This window comes from Lepisosteus platostomus, chromosome 1 (assembly GCF_059453375.1).
Source record: "Lepisosteus platostomus isolate fLepPlt1 chromosome 1, fLepPlt1.hap1, whole genome shotgun sequence".
NCBI classification, from domain to species: Eukaryota; Metazoa; Chordata; class Actinopteri; order Semionotiformes; family Lepisosteidae; genus Lepisosteus; species Lepisosteus platostomus.
This window is the reverse complement of record NC_142611.1, coordinates 52,781,624-52,798,438: the sequence shown is the minus strand read 5'-3', so window position 1 is coordinate 52,798,438 and position 16,815 is coordinate 52,781,624. Positions and strand designations below refer to the sequence as shown.

General features: G+C 35.2%; 1 protein-coding gene across 2 annotated transcripts in view; it reads right to left on the bottom strand.

The window, feature by feature from the left end:
- focad (focadhesin) overlaps positions 1-16,815 on the bottom strand; it is a 101,455-nt gene that overhangs the window by 18,831 nt on the left and 65,809 nt on the right. For both annotated transcript variants that reach the window (XM_088632027.1, XM_088632036.1), the window contains exons 22-31: positions 16,601-16,693; positions 14,441-14,529; positions 12,242-12,283; positions 11,778-11,886; positions 10,835-10,951; positions 8,933-9,171; positions 7,743-7,832; positions 6,658-6,805; positions 1,747-1,866; positions 28-150 (exon numbers count right to left, since the gene is read on the bottom strand). In XM_088632027.1, the coding sequence (XP_088488153.1) occupies positions 28-150; positions 1,747-1,866; positions 6,658-6,805; positions 7,743-7,832; positions 8,933-9,171; positions 10,835-10,951; positions 11,778-11,886; positions 12,242-12,283; positions 14,441-14,529; positions 16,601-16,693 (1,170 nt within the window). The remainder of the gene's footprint in view (positions 1-27; positions 151-1,746; positions 1,867-6,657; positions 6,806-7,742; positions 7,833-8,932; positions 9,172-10,834; positions 10,952-11,777; positions 11,887-12,241; positions 12,284-14,440; positions 14,530-16,600; positions 16,694-16,815) is intronic.

Sequence of the window (16,815 nt, the reverse complement as noted above, 5' to 3'; positions counted from 1 at the left end):
AGGGTTGACTACTAAAGGAAAAGTTACCTCTGTAAGAAGTATTTTTATCCAAGCACCCAGAAGTCTGAAATAGAAGTCCTCTGCTTTACCGTGACCACAGGCAGACAGGCCATGAACAGTAATACCTAAAGACAAGGCAAACCCTGGCGTCTGAAAGACAAATTGAACGCTACTTAAAGACTCAAGTACAATATAACCCGCCTCAGACATCAACAATTATAAACAGGGCATAGGAAAAGAAAAAGGCTTGGGCAAAACATTTTAAAATATTTTTTATGTGATACATTTCAGATAATACTTTCAGATTTGGAGTACTCTGTTTCTTTGGAGCACAAACATAAACCAAAAATATAAGCAGATATAATTGCCAAAACTTCTATTTACCTATATTTAATCTTCATTATTTATAGTATTTAACAAATTTCAATAAAGAGTTAGGTTTAATAGGTAATATAAAGTACTACTGGAAATCTTATTTTTCCTCTCCTCTAAGTTTTTTTGCTTATCATGAACAGAATTATGTTATGAAAAGAGAGTTGCTATGTGCTACTATAATTTAAGCATGCACAATGGAAATCTGGCCACTTATTTTATCCAGTATGAGGTCCAATTGTGGAAACTCAGATTGCTCAGAAGCAAAAGAGCTTTGGATTTCAGTTGTATCAAATATTAAGACAGTAAACTACCAAGACTATAAAAATACAGATCCTATAGAATTTACACAACATAACATTTCAAGTGTTTAAAATCCTTTACAATGGATTACATATTAATCTTCCTCGTAACATTGTTATTTATGAAATGCAACAATCAAAGTAAAGCAGCAGTAACATAACTTATTCGGTTTGTCTCAGGTTGGTATGGTTGTGCAAAGGAAATATATTTTCTCTGATGTAATTTGGTTGACAACTTTTACATGAAAAATTCTAACAAAACATTGTGTAGAATAAAAACTTAATAAATGACCATAGCATTAGTATACATATAAAACAAATATTGTACTGTACATGGGGTTACATTGTTCAAATAGAATATTCTCAGGCAAGTCTGGGCAATTTCAGACTTCATGTGACACATGATTATACTGTATACGGATTGTAATGAACGATTATATGAGCTAAAATTGCTATTGACTTCCGAGGTTAACAAGCGCATGAGATTTGAATAGAAGAACAATAAAGGTTAACTGTGTCATTTCAATGCCATGCCTGTCAAAAAAATGAGAGGAATCAAATTCTAGGACACCAACAGACCAGATGCTTGGATTTGAATTGACAAGAGTTTTCATGGTGCTTGGATCAACTGTTGACTGTCTTAGAAGAGACTGACTAGCAACACATACCATACAACTGAATGTTACAACATTTGCCCAGGACCTCTTTATCAGAAAATTGTTTCTTCACAATCACTTCCAAAAAGCTCAACTAACTGCAGAAACACTTTTTGAATACTGGCACCATTGCTGCACTAAGGCATTTATGTGAAATATGAATGGCAATGTGACTTTTTTGTCCTTCCTAGGACAACAATCAAAAATGACTGAGCATCACGGTATCAAGAAAGACAAATTATAAGAACGTATCAGTGATATGTTTAAGGCTTCATTTTCTGAAGACATATTATGTCAAATTAAAAATATCTAACCCAAATGTTTCCACTGGGTAACCTGCCCACCCCTTCATTAATGAGTTAGATACACAGTTGTCCCACAGGAGAAAATAAGGTCAATTTCAAGAATTAACGCACCTGTTGGCTTTTCTCTGTCATGAGTCGGAGATTGTTCATGATTTCCTCAGCCTTGTTTGCGTCAATGATACCAGTACTGAATGCAGACACACAGACACAGGCCACTGAATATGCTAAAACCTGGAAAGGGAACAACAGTTACAGGTCTGAGAGACAGAAGAGACAGAAGGAAGAAGGCAGACTTCAAAGTGAAGTTTTGTTAACTTACAGAGACTTTCTGGAACCAAAATTAAAAAAAATCTACAATTTGAAAAAAAAAACATCTTAAAAAAGGTTTATTAGAACAACTAATCTCAAAACTAAACTGCAGGTTATACTGAGATTTACAGTAGTTTAAGTTAAAAAAATTTTTCAAATATTTATATATTTTATATATATATAATATTCAAATATTTTTGATCTATAGAAGTTCATAGCTAAACCTACAGGTATACACTTTATAAAAGTTATATAAAGTATATAAAGTAGACACTTCATAATAACTTTAGTGAATTCGTCTTGAATAGAGTAGACAATATAATATGAGACATATAAGTAATATCAGATACTTCCAATAAAACCAATATGATTTCAATAAGTTTGCATTCATGTGTAATTACATGGAAATTAATGACACTTATGTGTTGTCAAGAGATGAATACTTTATATTTACTGATCTATGACTTTTAATTTAGGCAAATACAGAGTGTTACAAGTAGGAAGTGGAATCAAATTATTAAAGCAAGATGGAAAATACTGAGCTTGAAGACACTACCAATGAAAGAGACTTGGGTGTTCATGTTGACATCACTTTCAACATCTCAACATGGGAGGATCAATAAAAAGGCAAAAATATTACTTTAGGTGTAGAATTTAAATCAAGGAATGTTATCTCAAAATTGTACAATGCACTAATAAGAATTCACTTAGAATTATTTGATCAGTTTTGGTCATCATGTTACTAATAAGATACTGCTGCTCTTTAATCATTCCATAGAAGAACAGCAGATATATAATAAAGCCTAAAGAAATGCCCTGCACTGATAGGCTTGAATACAGAACACTATGATGAGATCTAATTCAAGTATTCATAATCCCCAAAGGTATTCAAAGTCAAACCAGAAGACCAGAGGAGTGCTTCTAAAACAAGAGGATCTTTTTTAAATCAAGCTCATCAAACTCTGAGACAAACTACTAAATCATGCTGTCAAAGCTGATACGCTGGTTTCTTTTAAGAAATGAACACAGGTGATCGTTGGGTCAATTAACAACTAGTAACCAAACGGGCTGCGTGGCCAAATTACTAAGTGTATATTACAGGCAAAATGTTAAAAATCTTATCATTCTAGCTGAATACAAATATACCTCTGTAAGCCTTCAAATTGCTCCAGAATAAACATAGAAAATAGAAAATAAAGTAGAAAAAAGCAGCAGACAGAGAAAAACAGGGAAGTTAATCGCAAAGGGACTCAATTATGCTTTTACTGCTCTGTTTCATAAGGTATCCTAGGCCTTCACATAACTCAATCCTCTTTTCTTGGAAATCCCAAATTTAAAGATAAATTACTACTGTACATATTTCAATATTTCAAATGGTCACAGAAAACAGTGTTGAACTTCAGGGCAAAATTTCCTGTGATAAGTAGAGTCATCAGACCAAAGAAACCTCTGCCTGAATCACAGGTATGTCAGTGAAGACAAACTAAGAGTTAAACTGTTTTCATTGGACACATTTTTGACTAAAAGCTCTTTACTACTTTCCTTACACACATTTGTACACCAGGAATTACTGTTATATTTTAAGTACAGTGGTTTAAAATGATGACAGTACTATACTGTGATGTAACTTAACTGTGTTATACTGATTTACTTGTCAATGTCTTCTGTTGCAAGAGTGTGAAAAACAGCAATGAAATGGGCATTAATAAGAATGTCCACTTGAATTTCCTGTCCTAGTCTGTGTCACAGACTAAAATATAGTGGGGAATTTGCCGTGTTCTATTAGCCTTGGAAAACATTTTCTCCTCCGTCGGTAACCAGGTACTGGATCCCAAATACACTAATGTACTTTGTTACCACTGCGGTGGTGATAAAGAAGGACATTAGTGTGTCCTGATAACATAGCATGGACAGAGCTACTGTCACCTGAAGGTTATAACCCTTTCTGCTTTGACAATGTGATCTCACCCACATAATACAGGCTACAAAAAAGTAAGATATGAGAAAGCATATACAGTATGTTAAATCTGGAAATATTCACTTTGTGAATATTAATACTATTGTATCAGCACATCTGTAATATATCAACAATACTTCATATTGATTTCATTTGATCTAAGTATCCACTCGGTCAAATTCAATGTAAAGGTCTGATCATATTCTTCAGTTCCCTCCAATTGACTGCCTTCATTCTTCTTTTGATTCATTTTGTTTTTGTTTTGCTAACCACATCAAGTCCTTACCACTTAAGACACCTTTCATTATCTTACTACGATGACCCAGTTATCCATTAAAAAAGAGCAATGACTCTTTAAACCATTCACTTCACTCCATTACGTCTTACTGATCCGTGTTATTTCTGTCTCACCCTGGAATACAAATGTTAGACATATGGCACTGTTGTGCAGGCATAGCTTTCTAGTGCAGGAAAGGCACTTCTGGTTTGCGTCTTAAGAACAAACTGCAGCTCTCGACTTTATTTCTGGGTCCCCAATTATTTTTTTCATTTTTCAAGTTCAAACTGATTTTCACATATAGAACTTATGTCTCCCTAAAGGAACAGCTTGAATCAAAGATAACAGCAAGGCTTCTCCTTTACATTATCATCGATGAAGAAAAGAAAAAGTGAAAAGAGTAGTTATGTTATCAGAAAGTTAATATTATTTCTGAAAATTACAATATCCTAATTTGAGCTAACTTTAATTTTATACAAAGGAGAAGTCTTTAGATAGTGGTCTTCAGCATGAGATTGGATGGGAGCTTATTAGTATTCATGCCCAAAATTAATCGCAACACTTTGCTCTGGACAGAAAATTGTAACGGTGCCCCTTCTAAACCTGATGTGAGTGCTGTATTTGACTGTTTTCAGCAGAAACTACTAAATATTTTAATATATATATGTGCACACAATGCTTTCAACAAATTCGTTTTTAGACAGCATAACAGACAAGGCAAGGCTACAATAAAAATGAGAAGTTTTAATGATGAGAAAGGCTTAAACAATGAATGTAGAAAAAAATTACTGCTTCAGAATCAAGGACCAAGAAGGTTACTGTTAGGGATATAAGAAAGAATGACAGGGAGTGGAAAGATTCAGCAGGAAAGTTTACATTTGCTGGGCCAACTGAAAGGAAAGCTGTCAAAACAAAAACACTTTGAACAGACTAAAGATGATGCAACTGATACCTTTGTGAAGAGGTTTTTATTCCTACACAGTTTGTAAAAAATGACCAGTTGAAGTATACAATAGCACAAGATTTATATGAGTTCAAAGGACTATTATATTAGTTTGAAATACGAATAAACATATGGTATATATTGTATGTATCATTTTCTTGAAATAATTCAAAGATATGTAAACTAGTGTATTGGGGTAAAAAAGAAAAATAAATTTGATAACTTAAGAAATCTTAAAAGCTCAGTAAACATTCACATTAACAATTCGGTTTTTGCCTCTTTTAATGTATTCCAGACATATTGAACTGTCTTTCCTTGGATTTCACGTGCATTTGCATGCCCTAGCTATCGAATACCTGCAGGATTCGACTGCATCATACCGGAGTCAGGCAGATAAATGTACTGTATTTTTTAACTAACTGCAACAAAACACTAACAAAAAATAAATAAAAAGGCAATACACAATAGTTATACCTACAGCAAATCTAATATTAAAGAGGAACTCCAAAGGTATTTTTATATTTCAGGGTTAGAAAGAATCAGCATTGATGAATGCATTTCAAACCGCAATGAAAGTAAAATATACACAGTAACATGTAAAACCTCCAATTTACATCACAAAATAGACTAAATTTCCAGGTCTGCACAGCACAATGTTCTGCGATTCAGAATGAGGCAACAAGACGACGTGAAGCATCAAGGTGACGTGAAGCAGCCCCATTACATAGTAAACAAGCAGGTTTGGGAATAAATTTAATTCAATAGAAATATTGCTCTTGACCTCAAGATGGTTTTAACGATAATTGGAACTTACTTGTTAACTATGCGTGCAGATCATGTTGGAAACCTGCCGTGAAATGTCGGCTGCACAACCTGTACTTAATCCACTTGTACATCGCCTTATATTAGTGCTTAAGAGTGACTAGTGAGCGGGAAGAGCCACATCTCCTCACAATAAGTGGGAATTCTCAGCTTCGCCTGTGGCGTAATTAGCGGTTTGCGACAACATGGCGACTTACAGTATTTTCTCAAAGTTCACTATTTTGTGCTTAATTCAAAATGTTTTAAATATTTCTAAACCGTTGATGAATTTATTTTGTTACCAAGATTTAATAACCAGTCTGATAAATGGGGGGTGCACTTCCCCTTTATTAACAGAATACTCGAGTACCTGGTACTCAGTCCTGTGAACTGTAGTACAGAACAAAATTAAAAAAAAAAAAGCTGTGTGTTTCCACAGAATTCCAGTTTAATTTATGGATGCATGAGTGAATTCGTGAATAAAATCATCAGTTTTTATAAAGAAAAACTGAGAAGTTTTATGTTATAAGAGCACAAGACTTCTGATGTGTATAGTTATAAAGCCACAAAATTAATACTAATCCTGACACACTGCACACTACTGTAGGTCATGACATTGTTACTCGTGTAACTCAATTGAGTCAGCTGATAATGGAATGAGCAGTTCATACTTTTTGCAGTGGTTCTTTGTCACTGTTATGTCACAGACTAAACATGGTGCCCTCTGCACATTACCTCCTGTAGCATCCTGCCCTGACTGCTGCTGTCTTCCAGGCTGCAGAGCAGCTTTTCCAGTGTTGCAGCCACATGTACTCTGGACTCCGTTTGACTGCTGTGGCTTAACAACGACAGCACAAGACCAACTCCCAGGATGCATCCAGTACTGGGAACATTGACAGAAGAAAGAGACAAGTGATTGACAAGGCAGTCTAAAAGGTACAGCTTAATGCACACATGCTTACACTACCAATTTCACGCTCAACTGGTTTCCCTCATAAGGCATACTTTCGGTCAAATTGGACTCAAATAAGCAGTCCTAAGTCATTTCAGTGTGTTCCTTAAATTTTTTAAAAGCAACGGGGAATATTTTCCAGCAACGGAGATTTCACTGTGCTGTTTTGCAAAGATATGCAGTTAATTCAGAAAAGTCATTGGCAAGTCACGAAATTAGATAAGCACAATGACATGGTTTGAGGACTTTTTGGATTGCCAGCCCTCAACGTGACTTGATTTTATGATACAACCAGTAACATGTAAAATATTTTTTTAATTTATTATTTGCTTACTGAGGCTCATGTGAACTGCCACATGGAGAACACTTTCATTTCATTTCTTGAAGTCTTCCTGGATCTGACTTGAGCCTACTCTTTGACTGGAGGTCATGCTATTTAAGCCAGTGATTATACTATTATAATTATAGTTTCCTTTTTGCAAACGTAAGCATTTCTTATTCAGTGCTGAATAGTGGAGATGCAGCAATTGAATTCAGCATCTGAGTTCTCAGTTTTCCATGTAAAAGCATTGTTCATGTAAAATGGCTGGAATCTGCTCCAGGCTGTCATAAACTTTGGGATCAAACACAATAACATCTCACGACATTCACTTATTTATTTTTCACATTTATACATTTATTTATTTTTAGAATTAGAAGAGATGTTCTGCATACAGATGTACATTATTAAAACCAGGTCTTAGGTCTTATGTTTGCGTCTTTTGGGACCAGACACAAAAGAAGTGGTCTGTTACTTTTTTACACAGCAATAATGAGAGTGTTCAGCACAATCTGGGGGAATATTTAAATTTCCACTCTGAAAGCTCACTTGTATTCTAAGCTGGTGTCAAAAGAGCAGCCCTCCAGAACATCCAGACTCTTCATCAGGAAAAGGTTCATCTTCTGTCCAGAGATGTCACTATATTGAGAAAGACAACTGTGAAATAAAGGCCAAAGCACCTTTTTAAGGAGTTAAATCATTAAGAAGAGAAAGCAGTATTTCAGGGTACTCTGTCTAGAGAAGAATTGGGTAAAAGAGTAGTGATTGCATCTGTTCCACAAAAACTCTGGGTAATACAGTATGTATATTATTCCTTAATGTAACTAACATATTTGGACAGAACATTCCAGGAAAGAGTGGTTTTTGATTTGAGTACTTCAAGATATGCAGTATAACCTCTGGTATCCATCTACCCATCTAGCTGAAAAAAGATATCCTGGTCATAAGTATGAAACTATCACAGCCACCTTGCCCACTTTTTTGTGGGCAACCCATGAAGCCGCTGCAAGGTAAGTTCCAATAATGGGAAGGTAGAAGGGATACAAAATGATGAATTATGGGAAAAGGTTGTTTCTTAAGCACACTATACTTATACCATTTATAGTCTACAGAGAAGAAAATATTATTTTTCTACAAAATATGAAGTCATATTTAGCAAAATAAACTAGGAGGAAAATTGATTTTAGTACTCAAACTACACAAAGGCATTGGCTATGTCAATCCAATGGACATTTTCAGAATCAACAATGAAATATAAGGCAGAAGCCAGAAGGGTACATTAGGAGTGACTGTACTTAAAACTGAGAAAATGAGGCGTTTGTTATGCTGGAAGGGTTATTTTTCTCAAAGAGGATACCAGGCTTCTTTCAAGTGTCAATATGGATGCCATTAAATAGCAGCATTAAATGTTACTAGGAAAATAATAACTGGCAATTGAGATATAGTATATGAAAGAAAAAAAATCCACCAATGGCAGCAATAAAATATTAAGTGTTATGCACTTCCTGCAGGTTGCCCTAATACATTTTAAAAGAACTGTAAAATAAACTGTAAAAAATCTCAATCGAAGTGAGGGTTATCAAAGGACTGGTATTTCCATGGTTACTGAATGCAAAATATAAAACATTTTTATATCTGCCATAGTTGAAGTAATGATAGGAACATCCTTAATAGTTCTTGCATTCTTGTGGTTACAGGATGAACACAGTAAATCTGCTGTCTTTTTTTCAAAACCCCACCTAATCCGTTCTTCATGCAAACACGAGAGGAACATTCCCATTGCGAGGCCTGTGTGGAACTGCACAGCCTGGGACTCATCTGCATTCGGTCTCCCAGGCAACCCCATGGTAAGTGTGTTGAGGATTTCTTCTATGTTCTCCTTGTGGGAAGTTATCAACACTGGTACCATTAGGGATAGAGCCAGGGCAGCACAGGAGCGTGCTATGGCACTGGCGGCGTTCTCCCCAGAGTAAGATCTCTACAGAAGAAACAGCAAAACAACAAAACCCGCTGGGTTTTCATAGCTGTTTACATTCTCCAATCACCTTCAGCTAGTTGCCTTCATTTTCCTAAAATTCTGTTTTATCACTATGTGTACAATTTTTTTTCTATGCTTAGAACTAAAAATAGGTAGAAATATAAATAATACAGAAACTGCTGCTAATATCCAACTGTCAACATTTGAAAGAAAAAAGACACTTATATTTTCTTATATCTTTAAAACAACCCCAAAAGAGATTTTTTGCAGTTTTCACTTTAGTATTATTTTTGTTACTTCACAGACAGCTATTGTTTGTACCTTCTTTACTGAGCCTACCTCAGAAATACTTATTGCTATGAAATTAGTGATTGAGCATTGAGCTTAACTTTCGAGTAAAGGTACAATATGCAAAGTACATTATTAATGGCATGTAGCCTGCTAACAGGGTTTGTTTTTATCAATACAAATGTACCTTTCACTTCAGAACCTGAATAGTAAAAGCCTTCATTAGTGACTAATAATCTCCAAATAGCCCTGTTTTATCTTATTTTATACTATACTGTGGTTGTCCTGGAAGGAGCTCCTAAAATTAATTTGGATTTTATGCCTAGGGGAACATTTTACCAATAAATCGCTAATTGGATAGCTATTTTATTAGTAGAGTATTTAGGTTTCACAAGCAGGCAGTCAGTTCAATTGGACACACATAATCTTCACTTCTTCCACAGAAGGGGATTTGTAAATCATGTATTATTCTATTCAATGAACATTTAATACAGGAATTAAATGTAATAGCTCCTTTAATAACAAAGCCTTAGTTACACCTTCCAAATCATTTCTTAGTAGTGTGTTTGTTTGTTTAGGAGTTTGGTACTTCCAAGTGGAGAAAAATCATCATACCATTCTCTACACTTCCTTCACCTTATGTTATAAATTTAACTCTTGTCACCTGTTTTCTGTTTAAAAAAGAAACGTTTTATATTGCTGGCAGGCTTAGTGTTTCAAATACAAAGCAATTATGTGCATAAGCCATTAGGATATAACCAGGTCTCTCATAAGAAATTCCCAGGGTGAAATCACTTTGCCTTTCTTTGGGGAATGCTGATACAGTAGGAGTTCAAATAAAAAAAAACACTACAGGAACACCAAATACAGCACCTTTCTATAAACAGGTGGGTGTATTTATCCCTGTAGACCCATTTTTAATGCAAAACTGAATACCTATTTTTATTAAAGTTGTTGATGCTAACAATTAGGAATACAGTAAGTATTTATCACTTTGCTATTGACTCCCCGTTTAAAACCTCTGTGCTGCTTATTTCTGGCAACATTTCCTTAACACTAGCCCCTACTCTGATATAATTTTATCAACAACAACAACCACATCAACAATGACAAAAAAAAAGAATGTTCGAAGAAAAAAATAAGGGTATGTTAATCATACCCTTTTATACCATAACCATAATTGTTATTTTGTTTGACAAGGTACAAAAATAAATAAATAGCACAAACTTCATATAATTGTCTTCTTCTTTTAATTTAATACAATTAAGAAATGAAGTTATTAGCAGAACATAAAGAAGAGGTCGTGAACCTTAAGTCTAGGCCCTCCACATAAATTAGCATTCTAATGTAAACACACAACACATACTGTACTCACATGCTGAAACCAAGGAAACACTCGTCCTTTGGGGCGGTAGCTACTATTTACAACACACAAGAGAGTATCCAACACCATGCCCAGCCAGTGCTTTGTAGACAGTATTTCAGCACCAATCTAAAATAAGAAAGACACACTTTAGTGAAGCAAGAGGTCAGACTTTTGTGAAAGATGATTTGACCCAAAGTCATCAATGAAACAATATGAAATCTAAAATAGACCATATAGCTGTAAAAATATATGTAAAGTTAATCTAAATTCATGGTGCAAATGCCTAATATAGGTTAATTTGAATCTTTATTTGCCAACATATCATATTTCACAAGTTTGTAAAGACTTTAATATTTTAGAGAAAAGAGGCTATAAAGAGTTATGACTAAAGTCTGAGAATCATCAGCGAATAACAGAAAACCTGACTATTAAGTACAATAGTTCTTGATTTACAGTACAAGGCACATGGGTCTCCATAAAATTATGCAGGAATAAAAAATGTTTTTTTCCTTATTTACATTTTCAGACAATTATTAATTCTAGAACATTTTATCCAATTCTTTTAATTTTCAAATGTTAATATAGTTTTGTCACTTTATTTAAAAAATATATATATTTGTAATGTTTTAGTTTAGTTACAAATCCTTTGCTTTGAATTTCATTTTTAAGATATGTTCGCTCAGTGTATTTCTGTTTTACAGATACTGATTTTACTTCAGATTTTATAGAAAATCATATTCTTGTACACATACTAACTTATTGTCTGGATGTAGATTATATTACAGGAAAAATAAAAATCAACAAAACATCTGTACAATCAAATTTTTTTAAAAAAATGTGTAGTTTGTGCAGTTAGTCTTAAAACTACAGAACATGTAATGTCTTAATACTCATAAATGTGTTAGAAGCAAAAGTGTCTGGATACTGTACTGCAATATCATGGAAAACTGACCTCCGGTGTTACTTCAGCATCAGCTGGCAGGCTGCTTTCATACTTGGCGACAGCAATTGCAAGTCCAGTTAAAGCTAAAACAGAGTTTCCTTGAACAACTGGACTGTCCCTGCATAACCAGAGAAATCATATTCCAGCATCTCTTTTACCAACATAATTTAATATGGTTCAATTATTTTATTATATAGAGCCATGAATTAAGACCATAAAATTCAAAAAAATATTAAATCCACAGTTTTAAAACTTTTTTATTTCATTCATTTCAGCATTTCAGTATTTTATGTGCTTCAAGGTTGAGCTTTTTAGCTTATATCCAGATGAACTAAGATGAGCACCTGAAGAAGAAGACCCAAAAGTAAATAATTATACAGAAGTATAAGTATATATTCTTAAGAAACAAGAGGGTTCTGGAAGATGAGAACCATCCAAGAGATGAAAGTTAAATGGTTACAACACACACTTACTTTGCAGCAGATTTGACAACATCAGTCAGCTGGTCCCTGACCCTACATGTGTGAGAAAAGGTAGAGATTACAAAATTTACAGTGCAGTACAGAGTTCATCTTTGTGCTTTATCTTCAAACACAAGCTGATTAACAGTCTCCAGTCAGGAGACCCACTGCTTTTCATCTCTTTCCTCAGTCACCTTATCAGTCACTGTGATGGCAGAGCAAGAAAGAGTCCACCTTTTAGACTACCTAATTTTTGTGTTTCCCACATCTCAGCACATACGAAAACATTTTCTTCTAGAAGTAGGACACATGCAGTGCTGAGTCATTGCTGGTACAGAATCAGTTCAATGAAATGTGAGGTAACCTACGAACTGCTAACATTACATTACAGGAGGAACAAATGCTAACAATGTCACCATAGCACAAGCTTCATTAACAGCCCTTTAACTTTAACAATTAAGTTAGTTAAAACCACTGATACTTTATTTGATAAAGTTATTAGTTACAGCTGATAACTGGGTAAAACAGCAGTATATTGTAAGATCAGGCATTAAATAAATACAAAACAGAAATTAATAAGGCAACAGTAATAAGTGACTATTTTATAAAAGATGTTTGTTAACATTATTACAACATCACAACCCATGTTAAAATTATTGCTCGATTTATAACTTACAGAAATGGTTCTTTCTATCTATTTAACACATTTTTTTAAACTAAATTTAAAGTCCTGAATGAAGCCTGATTATAAAATGTGAATTCAGCAATTTTTGTGATTCCCACAAAGTCATCTTAACTCAGGTAGCTACTACAGATAGGAATGGACAAACAGAACTAACAGAAAGAAATCTGTTGTGAATTACAATCATTGTTTCTTTTTCTTTTAAACAGCTCAATGTGTGGATCCCATACATCAGACCTGTAACCTGTAACACTTAAGGTGTAGTCTGTCTAGGGAACTTAGTTTTTAAAATTTTCTATAACAGCTCCAAAGAATTTATCATGCCTAGAGATATGCCGCAATGTGGATGCAGTGTTCAGGGTTCTAGACTTGTAATTGGAAGGTAGTAGGTTGTATCCCAGTGAGACTGTAGTTGCTGCAATAAATATGCATTTTTAGTACAAAAAAAAAATGTGTCTGTACCACATCTTTTCTAAACTGAACCTGTGAAAACCACACTAAAGGGACAGGTGCTAGATGCACCTAGATCATACATATAGATTATGCACTCTACATGTATAAAAGAAATTTACATCATATTAAAAATCAGTATGCAGTTGCTCTACTGGCACTTAAGTCCTAAAATCCATTCTAGTCATAGTTTAGCCACACCAGCATTCACCAAACATTAACTGGTTGATTATTTCTTTTTAAAAGTATTTAATAAACATAGGAGTTACTCTCCTCTAATATTGTCTATGAATAAAACCTTTCTAAACTTCTAAAACCTAAGCTACTTTAGTAGCTGTAAAGGTTCACAAAAAAAGTAATTTGTAGAAAGGTTACCACTTATCTTCAATTAATTTAATCATTTCAAGCAGTCAGGGCAACTGAGTACTTAAGAAAATGTTTTGGAAAAAGTACTCAGCCATGGGCAAAGACTCTGAATAGTTCTCTGGAAGTATGGATAAAAAATGGGATGCTAACCTGCTGCTTCTGATCAAGTCGAACATATAGATTTGTTAAGAGTAAGACTTGGGAAAATACTCCTCCTGTACAGGCCTCGTGTTTACCTACTGTATGCCTCCAGGTAGAAGTGAACTTCATTTATATGATGTTGCACTGTAGGACTTGCACAGTAGTACAGTTTTCATGACAGTGTGGTGTAAAACTTTAACAAGCTTTGTGGGTTCGTGGCTAGCGCACCAATGTTATACCCATGAGCAAAGTACTTCACTCAGGTTGCATTAGTAAAATGTCAGACAGGATAAATGGGTCTCCAGGAAGTCACAATAAATGACAAATTGTTCCCTATTGACACATCTGGTTAAATTAAGGTTCATCATCTTTGTTACACAATAAAATACAAAATAATAATATTTAAAACCAACCATCTTGATAGGATACACGTCTGCAGCCCGAACCACCATAAGTCTAAATTTACTTGGAATGATAAGCAGCCTTACATTGTTTAAAGAAGTCAATCAATTGCTGTTGCTTAAAACTCTTAAATTGGCCTCACAGAACTGCACTAACGGTGATCTTTTTACCAGAGCCAGGCTGTGAACTGCTTGTACTGGAGCTCCTCTGGACTGTCTTTGCCATGTTTCTGCTGCATCTCCAACTCTGCTTGTCGACCCTGTGGCCAAGACACAATACAGTTGACAGACTTTAGGAGCAAGCTTAGCATCTGCACCTGTCTGCTCTTCAATTTCTTGTCTATTGTGAGCCTTTCCTTTTATTTGTGGACCTTCTCAACAATCTTCACATCTTAAATTGTTGCAGATTTCACCTTATTTTTAAAATATGATCTATATGATAAAATCACCAAATATCTGATACTTGAAAACAATGAAAAAGGTTTAACTAAGCAAGTTGCTATTCAATTAAGGGTGGAGATAAGTATCTCTAAGCTTGGATAAAATAACAAGAAGCTCATGGTTGGGTCTGAAGGAATGGAAGGCCCAGTCTAAGAGATAAATAAATAATACCTTACATTTATATAGTGCTTTTTGGACACTCCTATCAAAGCGCTTTAAAGATAATGGGGACTCCCCTCCACCACTACTAATGCACAGCACCCACCTTGATGATGCATCGCCAGCCAAAATGTGCCAGGACGCTCACCACACATCAGCTATCAGTGGGGAGGAGAGCAGAATAACGAAGCCAACTCATAAATTGGGGATTATTAGAAAGCCATGATTGGCAAAGGCCAAGAGAAAATTGGCCAGGACACTGGCATTACACCTTACTCTGAGAAACATCCAGGGATTTTTAATGACCATGGAGAGTCAGAACCTTGGTTTTACATCTCAGCTGAAGGACAGTGCCTTCTTTGCAGTATAGGGTCCTCGTCACTATACTGGGGCATTAGGACCCACAAAGACTTTAAAGGCCGCACTAACACCAACCAGCAGCGACCTTATCTTTCCCAGGATGTCTCCGAGCCAGGTACTGGTCAGTCTCACACTGCTGAGCTTCATTGGATTCCCAGTTATAAGTTGCAGGGTAATACAGCTGCATAAATAAATGGCCTCCTCTCATTTGTATCTTTATGCTCTCTTTGATACTACAGAGGTCTGACACATTAAAATAACTTCTACGTCTGTGGTAGAAAATCTTGTTCGCATGCAGTTGTGGAGCAGATGCTTCAAGCCTTTTCTGGGCTTCACCTTCAAGGATTTGCGTCATCGAAATGAATGCACAGAGACGCACCTTTGCCCACTGCTGCTCTAGTGCTCAACTAACAATGTGTTGGTGTACTTGTGGAGTAGAGTCCTGTCTGTGTACGTGCGCTACTCAAGGTTTGTCTGTTTCAGTCATCAGTCACAATCTTAATACAGTACAGTATATTTCTGCTTTGAAGGCCATTATTTACAGTGTATTGTGCCAATGTCATCTACAAGAAAAGCGATTAGCACCAAGCTTGGTGAAAAGAGCAAGAAAAAATGTGATGTTTCTTATGGGTAAGAATTACTGAATAGATTAACAAGAGTGAAGTCTTTGGCTTCCCTTGGATGCCAGTAGAGAGACCACGACTATAGTTTTGAGTCAACTTAAAGTGGAAGTATGGGTGAAAACTGATGATGGAAAACGAATAAGTATGCTTATTAATGCTGAAGTGGTTTTTGCTAGTTGCCACGATCCCACCATTGCAAAGATGGAAAAAAGTCCTTAATATGGCATTGACGATCAGTCTCAGCAAAAAGTGTCACAGTGGGGCTACGTTACAAAAGAAAGTTGTGCCCCCCTTTTGGCTGAGACTTCAGCTTCTGCCACCACTACTCCAGTACATACAGTAAGCATTATAAATTACTCAATGTTCTAAAAAATTCTGCATATGTGCAAAAAGGGGTGACAAATTTCAGAATTGAGGTCCCAACTCATGGATACGTTTGCACCTCATGGATACAAAATTTACTGGAATTTTCAGGAAAAATAATACTTGAACAGCAAGGTTCTACTGGTCCTATTTCCTAAAAAGACACTGTCATCATCTACTAGCATGTGATTATTATTGTCTGAAAATCAACCTTTAGCATAACATTGAGCAGGTAAAAACAGGATAAAGAAGCATTGCATAATCAAGTGTATGAGTGACTTAATGTCTTCACTTTAAGGCTAAAGACAATCTTGGGACTCATAAATGAAAAGAAGGCTATAACAGGAGTTCTGAAGAAAAAGGTGTTTGCCTGTCACACTGTCACCTGTAAGACTGCATGGTAGGCCCTGCTCATGAAGCCTCGCCAACCCTGTGGCAGCAGAATGGAGCGGTGCCACTCTGATGGCTGGATATTGACCTGCAGAGAGGAGTACAATCATCAGGCAACACTACTAGTAGTAGTAATAATAATAATAATAATAATAATAATAATAATAATAATAATAATAAAAACAAAGATAAGAGATAAAATTTGCACAA